The sequence below is a fragment of the Hemiscyllium ocellatum genome, chromosome 20 (genome assembly GCF_020745735.1).
Source record: "Hemiscyllium ocellatum isolate sHemOce1 chromosome 20, sHemOce1.pat.X.cur, whole genome shotgun sequence".
NCBI lineage: Eukaryota > Metazoa > Chordata > Chondrichthyes > Orectolobiformes > Hemiscylliidae > Hemiscyllium > Hemiscyllium ocellatum.
Genome location: NC_083420.1, coordinates 37782292 through 37807469, shown reverse-complemented (window position 1 = coordinate 37807469; position 25178 = coordinate 37782292). Strand labels below are relative to the sequence as shown.

Genomic DNA, 25178 nt, shown 5'->3' with positions numbered 1-25178 from the left:
TGATTGTGTAAAAATATGCTAACATTGAAAATGTTCTTAAAAAGGGGACTACGAAGTGTAGATAACATAGCCTTTTCTGGAGAATTTTCATACTGTAAGTGTGTCACTTATTTCATATTTAAAATTGAGTTTCAAACTGAAATTAGCCTGAATACAAGGTAAAACTGGTGGGTGTAAAATCAGAATCAAATGTGGTGTTTGTCTGATTTCATCAACGTCTTGAAGTGAAGCTATTCAAAAAGTTCTCTTAATTTTTGGCTTACCTGACATTACACAGTAATTTATTTTCCAGGATCAAAACTTGCTTCCAAAAAAATACTTTGAAGTTGACTTTCCAATGATTGTCATGAGAAAAATACACTTGATCAAGTAAGTTATTAATTTTCCAATTTAATCAATTTCAAATTTCTTCAAGTGTGATTGGACTGATGAACTGGCACTGCAGAATAATTTTTCAAAGTGATATATCATGAAGTTAGTGCAACCTGATTCTCCTCTTTCCAGGGTTACAGGGTGAGGAATTATGAAAACTTGACTTAAAGATGTAAAAATCAATAAGTTTGCCCTTACTTTTATATTTCTACCATAAATTCCCATATCTCTCTTAAAATGGAATCTGCCTGTGAAATTTTTGCTTGTTATATTTGCATGCTTCCAACAGTGGTAGTACTGCAACATCTCCACTGAGAGAGGATGTCTTTACAGTATGACATTAAGCCATTTTCATTGTGGAAATTTATAAGATAAAATGCTAACAGGAAATTGACACAGATACAAGATATTTAAAATATAAATGAGATCAGCATTTACAGTTTTTCAGTCTGAAAAAATCTGTTAATATCACTAATGTTTTCTAATGAACTTCATACCAATATTACTACACTCCCTTTAATGCTATGTACTTTAACTTTCATAAAAAGGCTTCCTCGTGACATACTATCAATTGTCTTGTGTACACAACACTCACCTAATTTCCTCAAACAGCTCTACTTAATTCATCAAGAATCAACTTGCCTTTTACAAATCCATTTTGGTTGTCCTTAATTAATCCATGTACTTGTAGGTGAGAATTTCTTTTTCTGTATTGTGACCCCAAGAAGTCTCACCCATTGTCAATGTTAGACTGACTAGTCTATCGTTAGTTTGTTTTTTCCTTCTTTGAACAAAGGTGCCATGTTGACAAACTGTTGATATAGCTTCCACACTCCAAGGAAAGGTCAGTCAGAGCCTCTGTCACCCTTGAAGATTTTGGTCTTTTTTTCACAGAAAATATTTAGAAAAGAAATTAGTGATTAGTGTGTTCAAAACAAAGCAAATTTGCACAAGTTTTTAATAACCAGATATGCAATAAGCAGATGACCCCAGTGGCACAATGGTTAGCACTGCTGCCTCACAGCGCCAGAGACCCGGGTTCAATTCCCGCCTCAGGCGACTCTCTGTGTGGAGTTTGCACATTCTCCCCGTGTCTGCGTGAGTTTCCTCCGGGCGCTCCGGTTTCCTCCCACAATCCAAAAATGTGCAGGTTCGGTGAATTGGCCATGCTAAAATTGCCCGTAGTGTTAGGTGAAGGGGTAAATGTAGGACTATGGGTCTGGGTGGTATACGCTTCGGCGGGTCGGTGTGGACTTGTTGGGCGAAGGACCTGTTTCCACACTGTAAGTAATCTAATCTAATCTAATGACCCAATTTATGGAATGTCATCAATCTCTTTCAAATTGATGTGAATGTCAATTTATGTAAATGTCAGCTACAGTGAATAAATACTTAAATGAGAAAGAACTACAATTGGGTACAATTTAACTACAATTCAGATACATTTTAACAGGGATTAGTTAGATTTTAGGAGCAGCACTATACATTGTGTCTAATCACAACCACCGAGTTAAACAAATCAAAATAAGAACACATGTAAGCAAAATGGAAATGAATTGACCAGCAGGCAATGACTATTGCTAAGGAGCAGAAAAGCAATAACATTGAACAGAGAGGGGAGAGGGTGTGGTCAGTGTATGGAATAGATACCCAGGGATGATACTCAGGGCTGATTTGTATCATTGAGTTCCAAAGGATGTTGGTGAAATATTTGATAAAATTCTTGCAAAGAATTATTGCTGCATTTCAGTAGCCACACTAGAAGCATAGCCACTGAACCTTGTTGGAATCCAGTCCCATGTTATCTGTAGCTTTGCAGTCGGCGTGCCTTCTTTGGATTGGTATTCACATGTCATGACTAACACAGTAGTTCTTTAATTTCCTGCATCCGTTGTACTCTTGGTGTGGTAGACCTTTGTATCTGGGGTGAATGCTTTCTGCACTTGACTATAGCAACAGCTGTTCATTAAAGTAAGTATAATAAAGCCAAATTTTTAAACAATCATAGCACTGTGTAGAGAGGATCCAGGTGGTTCCTCACTTTATAAAACCAGCTGCTGTTGTGATAAAATATGAATTTTGGGACTCCATGTCTATCTTGCCTGGTAGTCTACGTAATGCAAATCCTTTGCCTATTAGTCATGGAGAAAATCTGAAATCCACGTAATTGTAACTTGTAGTTAGCAGCAGCCTGCCTCAAACTGGTTGGAGGAAGAACAAAATGATTTATATTCTTAGAGTGCATGGCCAACCTTTCAGCTAGTATGAGAAACATGGATTATGTTAGAACCAATGCATATCATTTATTTCTGTACAGTTGAACCACTATTATCTATGGTTATTACAGTTCCTTCATAAAATAGGCATAACTTTTTGGGCGTTTGAATTTTTGAAAGTCCATGTAGATAAAGGGCAAAATGATGATTTTAGACATTATCCAGATGTTTCTACCACTGAATAATTAAAGAAAAAGGAATAAAGAATTAAGCCTATTTTCTGATGCTCTGCAGATAGTGTTTTCCTTTTTTTCAAAAAATGAGCAATATCAATTAGAGAAAAACACACCAGTACATTTGACAGCAATAGTGGGAAAATATTTGAGCAACTCAATGTTACATCTGGGAATATCAGAAAAGTTCCTTTCAAAGCCCCTGTCATTTCCCCAACTTTTAAACACAATCTTGATCTGGCCCTACCCTGTCTAATTATCACCTCATTTCAATCTCTTTGGCCTTTGAACACATGGTCATCTCTCAACTCTTTAACCTTTCTGAACTTATCTCCAACATTTAAGCAATTGATCATGCCATTTCCCTTTGAAGACTTATCATTTGGCTAGTTAAGTTCTTTTGATGCAGGGGGGAAAAAAAACTTCACGCTGCACATTCTCAGCTTTAAGCTGATTTTTGTTATCTGTGCAAACATGCCTAATCTAAACCCAAACTTACAGGCGAAGATTAATGGAACCACTAAAGAATGTAAGGCACTTCAGTGAATAATTGTAAGTTGTTTTCAAGCATAAGCATGTATTTTTGTCAAACCATATTTTGGAAATTAATTATTTTAGTTCAAAGGAAATAAGTCACTTTTCATAAAGAGTTGTCTGTGATTTGATGAGTTTGCTGCCAAAATTAAATGATTAAATAGTTATAGAAATCCACAAGAAATCATAAAATCTAAAAGCAGAAACAGGCCATTAAGCCCATCAGTTCTGCTCTGCCATTTGATCACCCCTTTCTCCTGCTGCCTTACCATAACCTTGGTTTCCTCAGCAATCAAGAACCTTATTAAATACATGGTCTCCACAGCCCTCTGTGGCATTGAGTTCCACAGATACAGCACCTTCTGGCTGAGGAAATTCCTCCTCCTCCATTCTAAAGCTTCGTCCCTTTACTCTGAGGCTGTGCCCATGGGGTCCTAGCCTCTCCCCACCAGGGGTATATCTTCTCCACATCCACCATATCCAGTATTCTGTAAATTTTGATCAGAGCCCCAACCCCATCCTTCTAAGCTCTGTTGAGGATAGACCCAGAGTCCTCAACCACTTGTCATATGACAGGCCCTTCATAGAAACATGGAAGATAGGAACAAGAGGAGGCCATTTGGCTCATCGAGGCTGCTCCACCATTCATCACAACCATAGCTGATCATCTAATTCAATAGCCTAATCCTGCTTTCTACCTGTTACCTTTAATCTTTGGGATCATTTGTGTGAACCTTTTCTGGATCCCCACTTAAACTGCACATCCATCCTTAGGCACTGGGCCCAAAACTGCTCATAATATTCCAAATACAGTCTGACTAGAGTCTTATACAGCTTCAGCTTAACATCTCTGCTCTTGTATTCTAGTCCTTTGAAATGAATGCTAACATTGCATGTGCCTTCCTAACTGCCAACTGAACCTGTATGTTAACCTTCAGACAATCCTGAACTAGGACACCCAAGAGCCTTTGTACTTCAGATTTCTGAAACATTTCCCTGTTTAGAAAATAGTTGGCAACCCTGTTCTTACTATCAAAGTGTGTCAACTCACACTTTCCCATATTATATTTGATTAACCACTTCTTTGCCCATTCTCCTAGCCTTTATTAATCCTCCTATAGTTTCCCTGCTTCCCAAACACTACCCATCCCTTTACCTATGTTTATGTCATCAACAAACTTAGCAATAATGCCCCCTGGTTCTTTGTCCAGATTGTTAATGTATAACATGAATAGGTGTGATCCCAACACTGACCCCTGTTAGTTACCAACTGCCATTCTGAAAAAGACCCCTTTATCCCCACCTTCTGCCAGTCAACCAATCCTGTATTCATGCCAGTATGTTGCCTTAACACCATGAGTTCTTACCTTTTTAACAGCCTCCTATGCATTACATTGTCAAAAGCCTTCTGGTAACCCAAATGGATCATGTCCACTGGCTCTCCTTTGTCTAAATTGCTTGTTACCCCCTCAAAGAATTCTAACAGATTTGTTAGGCATAACTTCCCCTTGAACAAGCCGTGCTGATGCAGTCCTGTGTTACCATGCACTTTCAAGTACTCCACAGTCTCCATCCTTATTAATGAACTTTAAAATCTTACGAATGACGAAGGTCAGGCTAACCACCCTATAGTTTCCTATCTTCTGCCTCCTTCCTTTCTTAAACAGGGCTATTACATTAACCATTTTCCAGTCATAGAGATGTACAGCGTGGAAACAGACCCTTCAGTGCAACTCATCCATGCTGACCAGATATGCTAAATTAACCTGGTCCCATTTGCCAGCACCTGGCCCTAATCCCTGTAAACCCTTCCTGTTCATATATCATCCAGATGCCTTTTAAATGTTGTAATTGTACCAGCCTCCTTCACTTCCCCTGGCAGCTCATTCCATAGATGCACCACTCTGCATGAAAAAGGTGCCCTTTAGGTCCCTTTTAAGTCTTTCTGACAACCCATAACCCAGGGAAAATACCTTGTCTATTTACCCTATCCATATCCCCTCATGACTTTATAAACCTCTATAAGGTCACCCCTCAGCCTCCGACGCTCCAGGGAAAACAGCCCCAGCCTATTTAGCCTCTCCCTATAGGTCAAACCCTCCAACTCTGGTAACATTCGTGTAAATCTTTTCTGAACCCTTTCAGATTTCACAACATCCTTTCTATAGGAATGCGACCAGAATTGCACACAATATTCCAAAAGTGGCCTAACTACTGTCATGTACAGCTGCATCATGACCTCCCAAGTCGTATACTCAGTGTTCTTACCAAGAAAGGAAAGCATGCCATCTTCCCTATCCTACCTACCTGAGACTCCACTTTCCAGGAATTATGAATCAGTGATTCCTGCAAGATGACCGTCAATGCCTGTACAATCTCCTCCGGTGTCTCCTTTAGAACTCTGGGGTGTACTCTCACCAGTCCTGGTGACCTCTCCATCTTCAGATCTTTCAGCTTCTCCAGTACCACCACCTTTGTGTTGGCCACTACACTCACCTCTGCCCTCTGACCCTCTTGAGGTTCTGGAATGCTGCTGGTGTCTTCCACTTTAAAAATAAAACTCTATCTCAATTTCCCATCAAAGGCTTTGTTCTAAATATTGACAAAATGTTATGGAAAGTATAATTGGTAGACTGAAAATTACTGCAACTTTTTAATTATATAGAAGTCATGGGAATAATGATAGTTACTGATGAAATGGAAATTAATTTAATTTAGCAATATTGATGAGTTTGCAGTATAGTTTAGGCAAGGCATTTCAACTATTTGTTTGTTCATAGGATGTGAGCTTGGCCAGCAATTATCAGCTATCTTTAATTGCTTTTGAGGCTGTAGTTATCTGCCACTTTGTTATGTCAACAGCACAAGTTCAATTCCTGTTCCAGCTGAGGTTACCATGAAGGCCCTGCTTTCCCAATCTTGCCCCTGGCCTGCAACAGGTTAAACTCACCACCAGCTGTCTCTCTCCAAAAAGAGGGCATCCTGCAGTCCTCTGGGACTTTGACAATTTTCACTTGCGCTTTCTTTAACTTCCCAATGAGCTACATCCACAGTATTTTTTGGGAGGGAATTCCAGTATTTGATCCAGAGATAGTGAAGTCGAGGCAATATTATGCCAGACTTGGAGTGGGACTTGCAAGTGCTGGTATTCCCATGCTTTGTCCTCCCAGCAGTTTTGGAAAGTTGTATTGAAGGTGCAAGATGCTGCAGTGCAACTTGGTACACACTACTGTCTCTGTGCACCAGCGATGGAAAGTCAAAACTATGGCTTTCCGAGGTGTATTTTGTCCTGTTGTTTTTTATGAAGAATGATTGATGTAGAAAGTGAAAAGCAGTCTGCTCAAAGCCAATAAAGTAAACAGCTTGTGAGGCCTTGAGTTCCTTTTTAAAGTTGGAAAAATAGAAGCAGCCTGAAGGGGTGGAGTCAAGCTCCCACAGAATCAGGATTTGTAGCTTTCTGCAGTTGCTGGGGTCTGGAAGCTGGATGTGGAAGCTCTTATTCTCTCTCTGTTACAGCTAAAAGCTGAGATTCTTTTTCTGCTGCTAGAATTGCATGTGAGACAATCAATTTCACTGAATTTGCCTTTGCCAAGGGTGTGTATGAGATGCTACTATATTGGAGAGGTTAATTAGTAGTAGTTAATATATATTACTTTAAGGATTTGATAGAGTTACAATTAAGCCAATTTTGTTTTATTTGTATTTTGTCTGTATTTAAACGGTAGAGTAAAAATTGTGTTTTTTGCTAAAAGTAGTTTGACCAATCAAATTGCTCATCTGGATCGCAATGTCTTACCTTCTTAAAATAAGAAAATGTTAGGTTCTAGACCATCTTCTTAATCTATTTTTATGGGTTTGGTGTAGTCCAGAACAGAAGTGGAGATTAAAATGGCAGTGGCCTGCTGATCAAGCAGATTATTTTATCCTGGGCTTCTTAAGGCGTAAAGTTGCACTTACACAGGCAATTGAGGTAATCCGAACAATCCGAATTTCTACCTTGTAGCTGTAGTTGAGTTACTTGGCACAGGCTTTCCAAAATGTGATTCCTGCATTTGTAGCTCCAGTATTTATCTGACCATTTCAGTTAAGTTTCTGGTCTATGGTAACACCAAGCCTGATAACTTTATAGGTTAGTCTTTATTGGGTTTGCCTGGTACTTCTGCTAGTGTGTACTAATCGTTGAACTCCGCTGGTCCCTAACTTAATGATAATGGGTAGTATGACAGATAAGATCAGCCATGGTTAGGAATTGTGGTTGCATCTAATTATGTTGCTAATGACCCAAAGAGCTTTTTGAAAATGTCAAGTTTTGATATCCAGATGCTCGATATAATCTTAATCTCTTCTATTTAGCACAGTAGATGGACCTCTTCTCTGTGAACTTAGAGCTTTGTCTTCTCAAGCTCTGTGAGGTGATCAGTCCTACCATACTGCTGTGGACAAATACAGCTGTGACAGGTGGACTGATGAGGACAAGATCAAACTTCTTGTTTTTGTTCACCTCTGGTTTTCTCACCACCTGCCTAAGGCCCAGTCCGTTAAAAATGGCCTTTGGGATTCTTCTGGCTGTGCTACTGGATCACTCCTGACATTGAAGCCTCCATTTAAAACACATCCTGTGCCCTTGTAACCTTTAGTCCTAATTGTATGCGGTGGAACATCTCAGCCTGTCCCACTTCTCCCCATTTCTTCCATAACACTATCGATCTTTTCTGTTCAGATGGTGGAATTTGACGAGTATGATTGTTAGGTTGCTGTTTGCTTATCTGTAACACAGTTTTCCCAGTGTTGGTCACGACCCAAGATGTTAACAAGAAAGAATTTAAGGTTGACTGCGTGGAGTGTACTTCTGTTATTTCTAGAAAACTAAAATTAGTACGCGGGTGGTCTATACAGTTTTATTCCTATTTGACTTTTCTGTTGCATTTTGATGCAATTGAGTAGCTTGCTGGATCTGAGTCCACCTCCTGAGCATAGGCCAGCTCTGGGGTAAGGACAGTAGATGTTTGTCCCTGAAGTATATTAATGTCTGCAGTGTTTCTTTTATGAAGAAATGGTTGTTTAACTATAATTTCTGAGACTTATTGAAAAGTTTTAGATTTATTTATTAATTAATTGAATTAAAATGCCCCAGGTGGTCTGATAGGAATTGACCAGGTAAAAACAATGACTGCAGATGCTGGAAACCAGATTCTGGATCAGTGGTGCTGGAAGAGCACAGCAGTTCAGACAGCACCCAAAGTGCAGCGAAATCCACATTTCGGAGTGATAGGAATTGACCGTCTTTCTCTCCAGAGGACTAGTTTGAGTATCTGCTTTGATATTTTAAGTAAGGATTTGTTTAGCTTTGTTCAAAGATATTTATGTGAATTGGGTAAATTTTATTAAGTTGGACTTTCTAATGTTTATGTATGAGTGATTGAAATTCCTCTTTTTAACTTTAAATCAGTTGAGAAGCATCACAAGATTGCTCACAAACGATATGTAACTATTTGCTCTTTGCTTCAGAACAAAGCCTCCATTGTCAAAGCCAATCATAGAAACAAATTCAAGCAGTAGCCTGCTGATAGGTGAGAAAGAAACCTTTTACTGTATCCTTTATTTCCTCCTACATTTAATAGAATACAATAATGATGATTTGAAATAGATCGTTCTTTTCTTTGATCTGTAGGCATAATTTTTTCTTTAGCCCAGCTGGGTTAACAAATTGTGCATCTCAAGTACTGAGAGTCTCGAGAGAATTATTGTAAATCCTCAAAAGGTGTAGGGTGGGTCATCATTGCTGAAGTATATAATTGATCCTGAAAATGAGATTTAGATTTGATGTATCAAGTTTCAGTTATGATGGGTGAGAAATCTCTCTTGCAAGAGGGGCACTTAACTATCTTTGTTATGTCAGAAAAAGTATAAACTCAACAAAAAACAGCAGTAGTTCTTGGGGTGGAAGGTGCATGTACATAATGTGTGTCACTGTAATACATGCTTCCAAAGTGCCCAAAGATTGTCCCCAGTCCACCTTTCAGCACCTAATTTTCAGGATTACAATAAAGTTACTTAAAAGGAGTCAACTCCCAACCCTTTTCATAATTCAAAACATGCATTTTAGTTTTCTTTTAAATTGTAGCTTTCCTTAACCAATGCAGTTTAAACTTAAATACTTTTTGCACGTTTGTCAGATGGCTCTAACATGGACTCTGATCGTTATGCTATTACTGGGCAAGATCTCCGTGACCTGCCCGCATTAACGGAAAGATTAAAGAAATTTGGACTGGATACCAAGTAAGCTAATTCTTCTGACATTTTTATTAATTTCCATTTGAAACCTCGACAGCGTTGACTCTACTTAAGTTGTGAAAATAATGTTACTAATAACTGTAGTTGTGCTGCATTATCTCACACCATCCTCTCAGTAGCCTTTTTCAGGATAACGCTCTGTCCAGGAGCGGTTTCCCTTCTTTTGAAAACAGTTGTCAACATCCCTCTCATCAAAAATCCAGTACTTGACCCACGTGCACTGCAAAAATACCAGCCCATCTTGCTTTCCATGTAAATGCATGAAATTGTTGTTACCCAGATCCCTAACCATCCTGCGCAGCACTCCTCAAAACTGTCACCAGGACAATTTCAGAAGTGCAATGGTGCAAGCTGTGGGCATTCTACCCATTGTGTCTGCGTCAACTCTGAGCATTTCAACTTTGTTCCAATGTTTTCCCTTTTCTCTGAAACATTGCATGTTGTTTCAATTTAAATAATCATCCAAGTTCCTCTTGAATGCCTCACTTGGATCTGCCCCCACCAACCTTCCAGACAGTGCAATACGTACCCTGATTACCTGCTGTGAAAGTTTTTTTTGTCATCTAGCATTTGCTTCTTTTGCAAAACACTTTTAAATACAGTGCTCACTGAGTCTCTATCTATGTATAAATGAAAATCATTTTGAATCTGTCTGGACCCCACAAGATTTTGAAAACCTGTCACAATATCCTTTTAGCCTTCTTCTCTTTAAGGAAAACAGCCCCAACCTCTCCAATCTATCCTCATAATTGAAGTGCTTCATATCTGGAACAGTTCTCCTACATTTCTGCAGTCTATCCAATTCATTCACATCCTGCAGTGAGGCGCACAGAACTGTAAACGATATTTCAGCAGTGTCTTGTATAGGTTCAGCATAATTTTCTTGCTTTTATAATGTGTCCCTATTTATGAAGCCTAAGAATGTTTTATTAATAGCTGTCTGTACCTGTCCTGTCTTGTATTTACTGTCTTGTATACATAGAAATCCAACCTTTAGAATAGTACCATTTACTTTCTACTGACCATCCATGTTCTCCTAGCTCCTTGAAAGTGGAGTTGCAGGTAGCTAGCATAGTGAAGAAGGCACTCGGTATGCTTTCCTTTAACGGTCAGAGTATTGAGTACAGGACTTTGGTTAAGCCACTGTTGGAATATTACATGCAGTTCTGGTCTCCTTCCTATTGGAAAGATGGTGTGAAACTTGAAAGGGTTCAGAAAAGATTTATAAGGATGTTGCCAGGGTTAGAGGGTTTGAGTTATAGGGAGAGGCTGAATAGGCTCAGGCTGTTTTCCCTGCAGCGTCAGAGGCTGAGGGGTGACCTTCTAGAGGTTTACAAAATTATGAGAGGCATGGATAGGGTAAATAGGCAAAGTCTCTTCCCTGGTGTCGGGGAGTCCAGAATGAGAGGGCATAGGTTTAGGGTGAGAGGGGAAAAGACGTAAGGGGTAACTTTTTCACACAGAAGGTGGTACGTGTATGGAATGAGCTGCCAAAGGATGTGATGGAGGCCGGTACAATTGCAAGATTTAAGAGGCATTTGGATGGGTATATGAATAGGAAGGGTTTGGAGGTATATGGGCCGGGTGCTGGCAGGTGGGACTAGATTGGGTTGGGATCTCTGGTCAGCATGGACGGGTTGGACCGAAGAGTCTGTTTCCATGCTGTATATCTCTATGACTCTACTGAACCTTTGCCAATCAGCCAGCTCCATCAGTGTGTCAATGTCTTTTGACATTCTACACTCATTCTCACAGGTTGTAATCTTCCAAGACTTATCATCCTCAGACTTTGAAATTGTCTCCCATATTCCAAAATCTAGATCTATTTATTTTTTCATTTTTTAATGTATTTCTTTTTTTTTTGAAAAAAAGACTATATCTGGATCAGCAAACATCCCAACTCCACACCCTGGGGAACTTAACTGTAAAACTCCTTCCAGCCTGAAAATTGTCCACTAACCATTACACTCTGATTTTATCTCTCAGCTAAATTTATATCCACATTGCTACTGGCCATATTATTCCATGACACAACTTTCCCCAGTCTGTTGTATGGCACTATATCAAAAGGCCTTTGGAAGTAAAATCCATTGAGAAAAGAAAATCTATAAGACAAAAGGCAGCAGCTGCATTGGAGGAGGACCTCCCTCACGTCTTAAGGTTTGGGGGCGTTTATCGTCATTCCTTCATCAACATCTTTGAAACTTCATATCAACAACATTGTGGTCTTAATTTCATTCCAAAAGGTGACTCACCATCTCTTTTCTGAAGAAAACCAGAATAACCAATTAATAATAGCAATGCAAATAATCTTATTTCCATTAAATAGATAAAAAATAAGTCTAGTTGTTTTCATAGGCTGAACAGTAGATGGAGCACTAAATGCATTTGAACACATACATCAGTCACAGTCAGTCTTGACTTTATTTGTAAATAGACATTCTAAACCCAGCTTTAAGACCTAAACTGAAACCCGGTATTAAGGAGTAAATTAAAACCGAAATTATGTTAGGGTTAATTTCGTCAGAGCTCAAATGCGATTAAGCAAAGAGGATATTTGATAGGTGGCAGATGAAATTTTCAACTCAGAACCAGGTCAAAGACGGAGTTGAAAGTGGATGTTGCAAGACGAAAATAAGGCCAGAAAAGAGAGAAGATAAGACTATACTGGCAGTTAACATAAAAGATACAACAAAAATCTTGCAATAGCATGCAAACAGTCAGACAAAAGAAGTCAAGGTGGGGCCCATTAGGGACAAAGGTAACTTGCTTTGAGGTGCAGGCATGGCTAGGATGCTTAATGAATACTGTATAGCAGTGTTTACTAAGCCATTAGCTATTGACAGAATATTGGTACAAGTGGAAATGGTAGAGAAAATAGAAATGGTGAAATCAGTAACCAAATCGTACTGGAAATGCTGACTACATTTAGAGTGGGTCATTCACTCTGTCCAGAAGGACTACCTCCCAGGTTGTCTAGGGAATGAGGATGATGATAATGGTGGGACTGCCTTCATCTACCAGTCTATTTTAGCATAGGTGCCAGATTACTGCAAACACTCCCTTATTCAAGAAATTACAGGCCAGTCAATTTAACATGGTGTGGAAGATTTTAGAAATAATAATTGGTGAAACATTTGTGAGTACTAAAAAGCAGAACATGTTTGCCTAATCTGCTCAAATTTCTAATGTAACAAGGTTAACTAAGCAAATACAGTGCATGTTATGTATATGAGCTTTGAGAATGTGTTTGACAAAAGCTGTTAGATAAAATGGAGTCTGATGGAATATTAACAACATTGATAAAGGCGAGTCAATGGAAGTAATACAGTTCGGTTTTTGATGAGGTCCTGGGCAAGAAGTTGATTTGCAAAATTAAAGCACGTGGGATGGGGGGAATGGAGTTCAATCCAGGCAAATGTGACGTGATGCATTTTGGGAAGTCTAATTCTAGAGTGAGCTATACTGTAAATGGAAGAACCTTGGGAAGAGTTGATGAGCAGAGAGATCTGAGGGTTCAGGTCCATTGTACCCTGAGGGTTACTGCACAGATGGATACAGTGGTCAAGAAGGCAAATGGTATGCTTGCATTCATCGGACGGGGTATTGGATACAAGAGCTGGCAGGTCATATTAAAATTGTACAAGACATTGGTTCGGCTGCATTTAGAATACTGTGTACCATTCTGGTCGCCATATTACCAAAAGGCTTTGGAGAGGGTGCAGAGAAGGTTTACGAGGATGTTGCCTGGTCTGGAAGGTGCTAACTATGAAGAGAGGTTGTGTAGGTTAGGATTGTTTTCATTTGAAAGAAGGAGATTGAGTCAGGACCTGATTGAGGTTTACAAAATCATGAAGGGTATAGACAGGGTGAATAGAGACAAGCTTTTTCCCAGGGTGAAGGATTCAATAACGGGAGGTCACGTTTTCAAGGTGAGAGTTGGAAAGTCTAAGGGGGATACGGGAGGCAAGTACTTCACACAGAGGGTGAGGTGCACCTGGAACGCGTTGCCAGCAGAGGTGATAGAGGTAGGCACGGTAGATTCATTTAAGATGCGTCTGGACGGATGTATGACTAGTTAGGGAGCAGAGGGATACAGATGCTTCAGAATTGGGCGACAGTTTAGTCAGTAGCTTTGGATTGGCTCAGGCTTGGAGGGCCAAAGGGCCTGTTCCTGGGCTGTAAATTTTCTTTGTTCTAGGGCAAGAACAACACAGATGGACTATAATGTGGAAAATGAGAGGTTATCTACTTTAGTAGGAAATCAGATGTGAAAGCTATTTCCGAAATGGTATGAGATTAGCAAGTGTAGAAGTACAAAGGGAAATCAAAAGAACTGCAGATGCTATAAATCAGAAACAAACAGAAATTGCTGGAAAAGCTCAGCAAGTCTGGCATAATCTGTGGAGAGAAATCAAACTTAACGTTCGGGTCGAGTGACCCTTCCTCAGAATTTGAGTTCTGAAGAAGGGTCACTTGATTTGAAACATTAACTCTGATTTCTCTTCAGAGATGATGCAAGACCTGCTGAGCTTTTCCAGCAGTTTCTGTTTCTGAGGTACAAAGGGAATTGTATATCTTGGTCAATAAATCAGACTCACATGCAATCTATTAAAAAGGCAAATGGAATGTCAGATTTTTTTTCAAAACAGGATTTGAATGAAGGTTTGCTTCAGTTGTATAGGAGCTTGGTTCGTCTGAAACCCGAATACTGCAGTATTCGATCTCCTTATATCAGGAAATATATTGTTCCACAGAGGGAGTGCAACAAATGCTTAGCAAATTTGTTCCCAGAACGATTTCTGTTTTTATTATCGATATGACAGGATTACTGTGAATGCAGATTGGGGAAACTGGGCCTGTATTCTCTAGGGTTTTGAAGAATTAGAGGTGATCTTGTCGAAACTTAGAAAACACTGAATGGGATAAACAGGGTAAATGGAGATAAAATGCTGTGGAGTCTGCAACCAGAAGGCACAGTTTAAAAATAAGGGAAATACCAGTTTGTGTCTGTAAGAGGAGAAGTTTGATCACTCATAGGCTTGTGGATTTATCTAGTCTAAAGGATTATGCCAATTCAGTCTTCGAGTATGGTTATCAGATATCCATCAATGGCATAAAAGGTTGTGGAGATAATGTGGGTAAAAGGAATTAAGGTGTTAGGTATTTTATGATTGTATTAAATAGTGGAGCAGGCTTGAAGGGCTGAAAAGCATAGACCTGTTTCTGTAAGTGAGTCAGCACAGATTAAATGGGAAAAAGGCTTTAGGACGGATAACAATGAATCATGGTGCACGATTGGCTCTCTGACGATAGGATGGGAGAGCGTGGTGATCCCCAAGTGCTATTGCTAAGGCTACAACTTTTTCACAAAAATTACTTGTACGTTTACTGACGTCAAATTCCAGTATTCCAAATGTTCCAATTTACAAAACCTGGAGGTTTGTTACTAAGCGACTGGGACGTAGACTAACGGAAAGGGCAGACAAATGGTAGTTGGAAAATAATAAAATAGTGTGAAGTGGTGCATTTTGGCAGAAGAAATGGGGTGAGGCAATGTAGACCTCATGGCATCGTCTTAAAGATTTTCCAGGGACATGGGTATGTATAGGTCTTTAGAAGATGCAGGGCATATTGAGAGATAATTACTAAAGCACTTTGATTCTCGGGCTTTTTCAAGTAGGCATATTGAGTACAAAAGCAAGGAAGAAATGTTGAACCTTTACGACCTCTGTTTGGACCATAGCGAGAGTATTGCATCCAGGAAGGATATAAAATTTGCTAATGTTTTAGGGATAAACAGAAAACCTTTCAACTATGTTAAAGCAAGAAAAACTTCAAATAATGAGTTGGCCTATGCAGCCTGTTTGCCTAATCATGTTGGCTAATTATTTGTAATCTATCAAACTCTCCACCATGCCCAAAAACTACATGATTTCTTGGGAATAATGGAAGTAGTTGAAAACTTTGGCCAGTTTTTGGAAATAAATCTTGGAGATTTCATATTGTTATTCTCTCTTTAATTCCAAGTACTTCGTATTTACTAACTATTATGTTGTACTGTGGCAAGTACCTTTTTGAAAATCCAAATACTTAACGCGAACAACAATACCTTCTGAACCTTCTCCGTTACTTCATCAAAGAACTTCATCAAACTTGTCAAACATAATTTGTTTTAAGACGATAATGACGTTCACTTCTGAGCCCATGCTTTCATGACGTAATTTTTTATTTATTTGATGTCTCTCGTAAGATGCCTGGAAATGGCTTTTAGCAAATTTTTGGAGGGGGCAGATGAAAATTAGGATCCATTTTCAAATGTGAATACATTTTGTGTCCAGGACCTTTTGGTCTAATGACTTTCCTTTTGTTGCTCCAATGTGTTTCTTATGAGGGTTGGTTTCAAGGGAGATAAAATACTACTCGAGGCCTCCAATTTTTTTTGTGTGATTAATTTCCTTGTGTTTAATCAGGTGAGTTCAGCAGTAAATGCGAGGTTCATTTTAATCTATTATGTTTCTGATATTTTAAATGGTTACAGTGTGTCGTTTTAGCTGTCAACACCTTCCTGCAATCGGATGCAAACTTAAAACAAAATACATTTTGTTGAATATTGCAACTTCCCTTAATTCCTTATCCAGGATGAGTAAGTATTTCACTTTCATCGCACCTTGTAATGTTTAGTCCCATCTTCATGGCTTTTTTTTTATGGTATCAGTTATGATATCACTTATACACACTTTGTATAAGTGTGGAATATTCTTAATGTAACCCTGTTAGTCAAAGTAGGGTTACTGCTGGTTGGGTGAGGTAACCAACACTATCTCTTCAGTACTGGCAGAGTTTTGTTTCTGGACATTTTCTCGCCAGTGTTTTCGGAGATGTTATGCACATCTGGAGCAGCTGGGACTTGAACCGCTTTAAGGAAGGGATGGTACCATAGAGTCATAGAGATGTACAGTGCACCACGTGAACCCCTATCAGATTAGTTTGTCCTAACTGCAAGTATTGAATTCAGGTGATGCTTTGTATGACAGTGTGTTACTGGTTCAGTAACAAAAATAATAACGAGATTGAATTTTGAAAAACCACATGCTGATGAACGATTTTCAGTTCATTGATGCCTCTTCCATTTTAACCTCACTCTTCCTTAATTGTTTCAGTTTTGCCAATTCCTCACGCTACCTGAATCCATGCTTCTGGTTTCCTTTCAGAGTTGCGATTTATAACTAAGGTACACTCAGAACTAGTAGTGCAATAGGTATAGAGTCTATAAGCAAGTTCATAAACAGCATACATTTGATTCTCTACAACTGAGAATTCCCAATGGTTATTACAGCAGCAATGTAACAGTGTCACTTTTCTTACAGTTTGCCAACGTTGCTACTGGCAGAATGTGTCCTTGTTTATATTACACCTGAGAAATCGACAGAATTAATCAAATGGGCTTCAACTACGTTTCCTACAACTATGTTTGTCAATTATGAGCAGGTAAAACTTATTTCAGTGTTTACAGATCGTGGCTTGCTTAGACATACTTGTAATGAGGACGTGAATTTTGTGACTTTGAATAGCTTTATTTTATTCTTGACTTCACTTGGTGAAGCGATTACAAATATGCCATAAAACTAAAATTAGGATAGGAAAATAATACTCTTAATAGCTGATTGGGATATTAAAATTAAAACATCATAAAACTTTGCTATTAGCTTTTTTATTTGAAAGCATTTAGTATTGTTCATAATTGGAGACATTGAGATAATTGAGGGCATTTGGAATTAGTGTTGGTGCCACTATTATCTGTCTTGATCAAGAGCAAAAATTCTCTGGAGAATCTTTAATCAATGTAATCTAATGTAATATTGACTTATCTATCTGGCTGTTTTGGGAAATGGCAGACACAGGAGCCAGCTGTGTTTGCCTAGAAAACAATGGTCACTGTTAAGACTATATTATGTAACACCTTGAATCATTTCTCTATGAGAAATGCTCTGAACTTTTCTGAGTTGCTGTTAGCAAATCATTTGGCTTTTCTCCTAGAGCACCTCTGCGTTTTCCACACAGCATCCTCCATTGTACAGTCAGAGATCTTGCAGCCTGCCAGCATATGGGGAAATAATAATGGTTATGTATGTTTCAGGTGAACATGACTGATCGGTTTGGTCAGGTGATGATTGAAAACCTACAGCGTCGGCAGTGTACCCTTGCTGGAGTCGATATCTGTCAAACTCTGGATACGCAGGTTGTGTATACTTTTGGCACAATTGCATTATTAACTTGTTTTTCAGTCTTTCTATTCAAAAAGGCATGCAGTATCACATTTTGCTGCATGGAAGAAACATTTTCAGCCATTGTGCCTAGGCAAACTGAGAAAGAGCTATCAAGTCTCATCCCACTTTCCCTGCCGTTGGTCCATAGCTTTCGATCACCTCTTAAAAGCAGGAAGGGTTTCTGGCTTTACTACCTTTTTCAGACAGTGGGTTACATATCCTCACCAATGTCTGGGTGAATTATTGTTTCCTCCCCTTCCCTCTAATTCTCCGACCAAGTAGTTTACATCCCCAGATCATCAACTGCACTGCTTAGGCAAGTAGGTCCTTCCTCGTTACTTTATCGAAGTCTCTCATTGTTTTACCTAACTCCCCTAAATTTCCCTTTGACTTCCTGTGTTCCAAAGGAAACAACCTCACTGCTATCCATCATCCACCACTTCCTCACAGCTAAAGTTTTTCACTGCTGGCAATATCCTTGTTTAATCTCTGTACTCTCTCAAATACACTTTTTCTTGAAATATTGTCACCACAATTGTACACATGCTCTAACTGCATCCAAACTTATGAGCTATCGTTCTAGCATAACCTCACTGCTCTTTATTATTCTTTAGCTAAAGAAGTAGCTTGTATGCTAGCTCAACTATCCTACCTACCTGTCCTGCTTTGTTCAGGGACTTGTGGACATAGCACCTGGCCCGACTGCTCCTTTGCAATTCTCAGTTTCATACCATTTAGTTTAGGTTATCATATATTTCCTTGTCTTGTTTTCCCTCTTCAAATACAGTTGTTTTAATTCTTTCATTGCCTTGTAAGTGCTTCTGTCTAGGCCAGGGTCTATAGGCCATCTCAAATTGTCCTTGAGAAGGTAGTTTTGAGCACTGCCTTTCAAAGGCTGCTGTCTGTATGCTATCGGTACACCCAGAGTGCTGGAAGGAAAGATGTTCCAGGGCTTGACTCAGTACCAAAGAAGGACTGGCAATTATGCTTCCAAGTCCAAATGGTATGGTTTTTTGGAGGAAGACTTGCAGTTGCTGGTATTGCCATGCATCTGTTGCTTTCCTATTTTGAAGTGGTAATGGTTGACAATTTGGAAGATTCTGTTGAAGGAGCCTTGCAGCAGCATGGGGGTCATCCTTTCCCAAGTTCCTGATGTTATGACATGAGTAAACCCCCTTGCTTAATTTAAGCCAGCAACTGCTGAAGTTTGGGACAAAATTCCGATAGAATCCGCTTAGTCCTAAGAATTGAAGCACCTCTTTTTTTCAAGGTTGGTCGTGGAAATTCCTCGATGTCCTTAGTCTTTGCGTTCCATTGGGTCAACCTTCCCTTCCATGATCGATGTTATGTCCCAAGAACATCGCCTCTGTTTTCGCGAATTCCAGTTTTTTTAATCACTAGTTTTGCTTCTTGAAGTTGTCCAAAGAGCTCTGCCAACTGTGCCATCTGTTCTTTCTAGGACTTAATAAAGATCACTACATCATCCCTATAGACAGCACAGTTTGTTAACCCAATTCTGTGCATGAGTTTTTGGAATGTGGCGGGTGCATTCTTCATTCGAAAGGCATCACTTTAAACTGATAGACCCATTTGGGGTTACAAACACAGAAATTTCTTTTGCCGTCTCTGATAAAGGTACCTGCCACTCACCACGCCTTAAGTCTAATTTGGTGACGTAACTGGCTTGTCTGACTTTCTTGATACAGTCCTCCAATCTAGGAATTAGATATGAGTCTGATTTTGTAATGGCGTTGACCTTCTGAGAATCCACGCAGAATCGATGAATGCCATCCGGTTTGGGAACTCAGCTGATCGGCAAACTCCACTCACTCTGGCTTGGTTCGATGATGTCCTCGTCGAACATGGCCTCCATCGCCATCTGAACCAGTCTGCCTTTGGAAGGCTTAAGCTGATAGGGGTGTTGTTTAATCAGGGAAGTATTCCCTACATCTACTTCACACACAGTAGCATTAATCCTCCCCATCTGATTCTTACATATGTCCAGTCTTTTAACTGCGTTCTATGCTCCGAAGACAGCTTACTAACCAATTTCTCTCATCAAGGACTTATTCATTTTTAAATTATTTTTAGGCACATTAAAATCCACATTATCTGGATTTGATTCCACTCTGTGGGATAGTAGCTAACACCTGTTTCTCCAGTTCTTTCTCTCCAGTATAATATGGTTTCAAATGTTCACATGACGTACCCGATACACTTTTTTCTGTCTGGCATCTTTACTAGATAGTTCACCTGACTTAACTTCTTTTTCTCAATTTGATAGGCACCACTAAACCTGGCTTTGAAGGGATGCCCTATCACTGGTAACAGTACTAACACACCATCCCCTTTGGAAAACGTCCGAGCTTTTATCTGCCGCTTGCTTCATTCTACACTGACCTTTTTTGGTGCTTTTTAGCTATCGCACCGACACAATTTAGTCTCTCCCTCACCTCTGCTACATAATCTAAGTGTGAGATCTCCGACTTTGGTCCTGTGAATTTTCCTTTAATTAATTTCAAAGGGCCTCTCACTTCATGCCCAAATATTAACTCGAAGGGAGTGAACTGAGTAGATGCGTTTGGGGCATCTGATGGCAAACAATATGAATGGGATACCTTTATCCCAATCATTTGAGTAGTCCTAACAGTATGTTCTCAACATGGTCTTCAAGGTCTGATGCCACATTTCTAAAGCTCCCTGGGACTCGGGACGATACGCACTGGATTTAAAGTGTTGTGTACCTAAGCTAGCCATACCCTTAAACCGCGTTCCACTAAAGTTTGACCTGTGGTCCAACTGAATCTCTCTGGGTAGCCCTCTGTGAAGAAGGCTACTAACTCCACGACTACCCTTTTTGCCTTGATACTTCGTAATGGAATTGCCTCTGGAAATCTGGTAAACACATCCATTATGGTTACTAAGTGCTGGTTCCCACTTTTAGCTCTTGAGAGGGACCTACAGAGTCGATTCTAACCCATGTGAAAGGTTCTTCAAATGTGGGAATTGGCAACAAAGTTGCTGGTTTTATTACCGCCTGTGGCTTACCTACCATATGGCGTGTATGACATGGATGGCAAAAGTTAACCACATCCTTATGCATTCCAGGCCAATAAAAATGTTTTTTGACCTTAGCCTGAGTCTTTCGTACCCCTAGGTGACCTCCTACAGGTAGTTCATTTGCTACCCGTGGTACCTCCTGTCTGTGTGCTAGCGGCGACACAATCTGGTGCACTTTGGCCCATTTCTTCTCTGCACTAACCTGCCGTGGTCTCCATTTCTGTCTTAGGATTCTATCTTTCAGATAATGACCCGCCAGCATATTCTGTGCTTCCTTGTCTGAGTATGCTTCCACTTATATGTCTGTTATCGTCCTGTCTTGCTGTTGCAGGTATAAACACTTCTGTCTGGCCCTCTGCCTACTCCAGGTTTTTCCGGCACCATTACATCAAACAGAGTATCTGCTAACTGAGCCTCAACTCCTTCATCATCTTCTTTACTTTTCACTTTGTGCTGTGACTTATGATAGTGTGATCTGATTACCAGGAAAATATTTGGATATTTCTGTTTCTTGGTCTTCCTTGGGCTTTTCCACAACGAGGGGTGTCACTCCCACCTTGGATCCTGCCAAATCATTCCCAAGAACAAACTGAATTCCTGGAACTGACACTCTGTCAACCACTCCCACTGTAACTTCCCCAGTCTTGAGTTGGCACTCCAACCTGATCTTGCATAGGAAAACACTAAATTTCTGTCCATCTATCCCACAAATTACCACGCTCTCGGATAACAGATCAGAAAGAGTGCATTTTGCTCATCCTGTACTATCAGCGACTGGTTAGATCCTGTATCTCTCAAAATTAGAACTTGTCCTTCTCCCGCTGTTCTTTCTGAGTAAACTTTACCCACAGTGGTGAATTCTTTATAGAGATCAGGCACTAACTCCATACCCAGCCCCTGCCGAGGCTGTGCACACTCCTGCAGCTCATAGGCTCTTCTTGCAGTTTCCTTTACTACCTTGACTAATGCCACTGGCTTGGCTTCTTTTTACCACATCTTTTTCCACAGTGAATTTCTTTAACAACTAGCACTGTGACTTGACATGTCCACCTTCCAGCAGAGAAAACACTTTTCCAGTGCCCTTCTGAAACCACCGGCGCTGTAATTTTCTGTGTCCCACTCCATTACAGTGAAATCACCTGAGGCCTTTCACCTCCTGTCCTCCCCTTTGGGCTTCTTTAACCTATGGTAAATTCTTTCCACTGTTCTCTAATCTTTCTTTTGTAGTACAGGATCTCCCCTTCTATTAACTTCCATCCCTCGCAGGTCAAAATTCTGGTCAGAAGCTTGTCTTATGCATCAACATGTATTTGTCTGTTAATTCTTTTGCTCTTCTCACTTCCTGAACTTTCTGTTCCTCTACAAGAATTCTTACCATCTCTGGAACTGAGTTTTTAAATTCCTCAGCGGAATAATCTCTCGTAGAGCTTCCAAGGTCCTATCTATTTTTAAAGCACACACCCATCCATCAAAATGACTGTTTAATTCTTTCAAACTCAACACAAGTCTGACCTTGTACATTTTTTGTCTTTCTGAACCACTGTTGATATGCTTTTGTTACCAGTTCATAAACAGTTAAAATAGCCTGTTTAACCCCTTCATAATGTCTTGACCCCTCATCTGACAGTGCAGCAAATACCTCACTAGCTCTGCCGACCAAATTAGTCTGAACTCACATTACCCATAAATCCTCAGACCCAGACAGTTTTTCAAATGAAATAAAGAAGGCTTCAATATCTTTCTCATCAAAAGTGGCAGATTTTTGACATGTTTATATATATCACTACCTTCTCTTTTAATCTCTATCTGTTAACCTGACTTTGCTGACTTAATTGCAAATTCTCAAGTTCAAATTCTCTCTTTTTGCTCAGCTAAGAACCTTCTCTTTCTTATTCCTCTCTCTCTTCCACCCTCCCTTTCTTCTCTCTCTTTGCTCAGCTAAGAACCCTCTCTCTCTCTCTTTCCTCTCTCTCTCTCTCTCTCTCTCTCTCTCTCTCTCTTTCTTTCTTTCTTTCCTCTCTCTTTCTTTCCTCTCTCTCTCTTTCTTTCCTCTCTCTCTCTCTCTTTTTCTTTCCTCTCTCTCTCTCTTTTTCTTTCCTCTCTCTCTCTCTTTTTCTTTCCTCTCTCTCTCTCTCTGTCTGTCTGTCTGTCTCTCTCTCTCTCTCTCTCTGTCTTTCTCTCTTTCCCCTTCCTCTCTCTCTGGTTATCTTCTAACTCCATTTTTCTCAATTGTAATGTAGGTTCTTCTACTTCTACTGCACTTGGCTGTTTCTCTGACACACCTAAGTGTTTGAGTAAGTCCCTTATAATTTCAGCTTTACTTTTGTCCTTGGTTAAACTCAAATCTAATTTCTTTACTAATTCTAAAAATATGGCCATTTTCTTTCCTTCTAAACTTTCTTGGCAAATTTGAGACTCACCTTCAAATCCCAGAACCTCTAACAATTTTAAGAGCCATTTCTCTCACTTTTAATTTAATCAACTACAAGTCACCGAAATTAAACAAATTGTCTCACCCACGTTTTATTTAAAGGTCTAGGACACTAACCTGCAAATGTTTAAATTTCATAGCTTCAAATCTGTCTAAACCCATTCAAATCCCAGACGAGTCTCCAAGCTGTTACGACACTGGGTAAACCCCCCTGCTTAATTTAAACCAGCAACACAGAAAAGATTTATCCCTTGCAGTAATCTGTGAAAATCCGAGGGGCCAAGAACTATACCAAAGGTTACTATTTAAAGTAAAAATTAACAACTTTATTTCGTAAAGTATAACAGAGAATATTTAACTAACAACTATTTACAACTCCTTCCTCTAACCTATCTTTTATTTTCTGTTCTATATTACTAGTCCAATAAACCTCTGACTAAATTTACCAAAATTCAAATTTCAAGACCGGCCAACTGTCGAATCTTTTTATATCTTCCTCTGTCATCTTTTCTTCTTAGGGATTTCTCTTTCACAGGTCATTGATCAATAAAAGTATCTTTTAGAGAGCTATTTTTGGGCAGTCTGTACGTGCTGGTGGCTTGGCAGTTCCTCCCCCAGCTGTTCAATTTTTCCCGGTCTTATACTCCAAAGCATTGAATTGTGTCATTGGTTTTTAATATTGTCAATATACTAAATTCAAACTTGATTGGAGGTTGGTACTTTGGGGTATAATCTAAAATGATTGGCTGAATTTGAATGTGTTTTGTTGTCTCCAGGCAACCAGCTATACTAGTTGCTGAACTAAAAGGTTACATTGTATCTTGTTCAGAACACTTGGTGCTGTCAGGTAGTTCTGCGAGCTTTTAACTCTCTTAAGGGTATAGTACCCCTAATACCTTCATAACACTGACTTGGGTCGTCCTTCTCACAAATGTTGGTTCTAGGTTCTTACCCCAATCAATGTTCAGCCAGGGTTTAAGTCCTGTTTCCAGGACTTGCTTCCTTCTGTTCTACTCACTGATGCTACTGCACACGATCTTAACCTCTCATGTCAGGTCCTCAGTGTCTGCCTTGCTGTCTGTACTGATTCATATTCCATTATTGCCAGTGCCACCATTCTTTTGCTTCTCAGGAGTTGTGATTTTTTTTTTAATCTCAGCTTCCACTATCTTGTGATTATAGCTGTACTCCTTTTTTTTTTGTTTGCTGAGCAATAGTAGTCCATTAGAATTCATAGGAGAAAGTGAGGTCTGCAGATGCTGGAGATCAGAGCTGAAAATGTGTTGCTGGAAAAGCGCAGCAGGTCAGGCAGCATCCAAGGAACAGGAGATTCAACGTTTCGGGCATAAGCCCTTCTTCCTGCGCTTTTCCAGCAACACATTTTCAGCATTAGAATTCATAGTTCAGTCCTTTTAAATTTGCCTACCCTGAGCCAATTTTAGGTACAATATGTCTCTTCCTACTGGATTCCATGAAGTTTGACTTTACTGATCAATCTACCAAGTAGGACCTTGTCAAAAGCTTTTTGCTCATACTGACGTGGACTTCAGTAATCTATTTTGTTCCCTACTCAGTCTTCCTTGTTACCCCCTCAGAAGTCAGACCTGAACAAACACACTGTCTATAATTAACTCATTTCTTTCTCAATGACAATTGGCATTGCCACTTGGAATGTTTTCTTATACCTAGGTGTTCTAGTGTGTGGGTCATGTAAGTTAGGATGCAGATACAGCAAATGATTAAGATGGCCAATGGAATGGTATCCTTT

General features: G+C 39.6%; 1 protein-coding gene across 1 annotated transcript in view; it reads left to right on the top strand.

The window, feature by feature from the left end:
* Positions 1–25178, top strand: part of lcmt1 (leucine carboxyl methyltransferase 1) — a 43180-nt gene that overhangs the window by 9437 nt on the left and 8565 nt on the right. The window contains exons 5-9 of the mRNA XM_060840279.1: positions 293–369; positions 8864–8925; positions 9532–9634; positions 17020–17140; positions 17790–17891. Coding sequence (XP_060696262.1) covers positions 293–369; positions 8864–8925; positions 9532–9634; positions 17020–17140; positions 17790–17891 — 465 coding nt within the window. The remainder of the gene's footprint in view (positions 1–292; positions 370–8863; positions 8926–9531; positions 9635–17019; positions 17141–17789; positions 17892–25178) is intronic.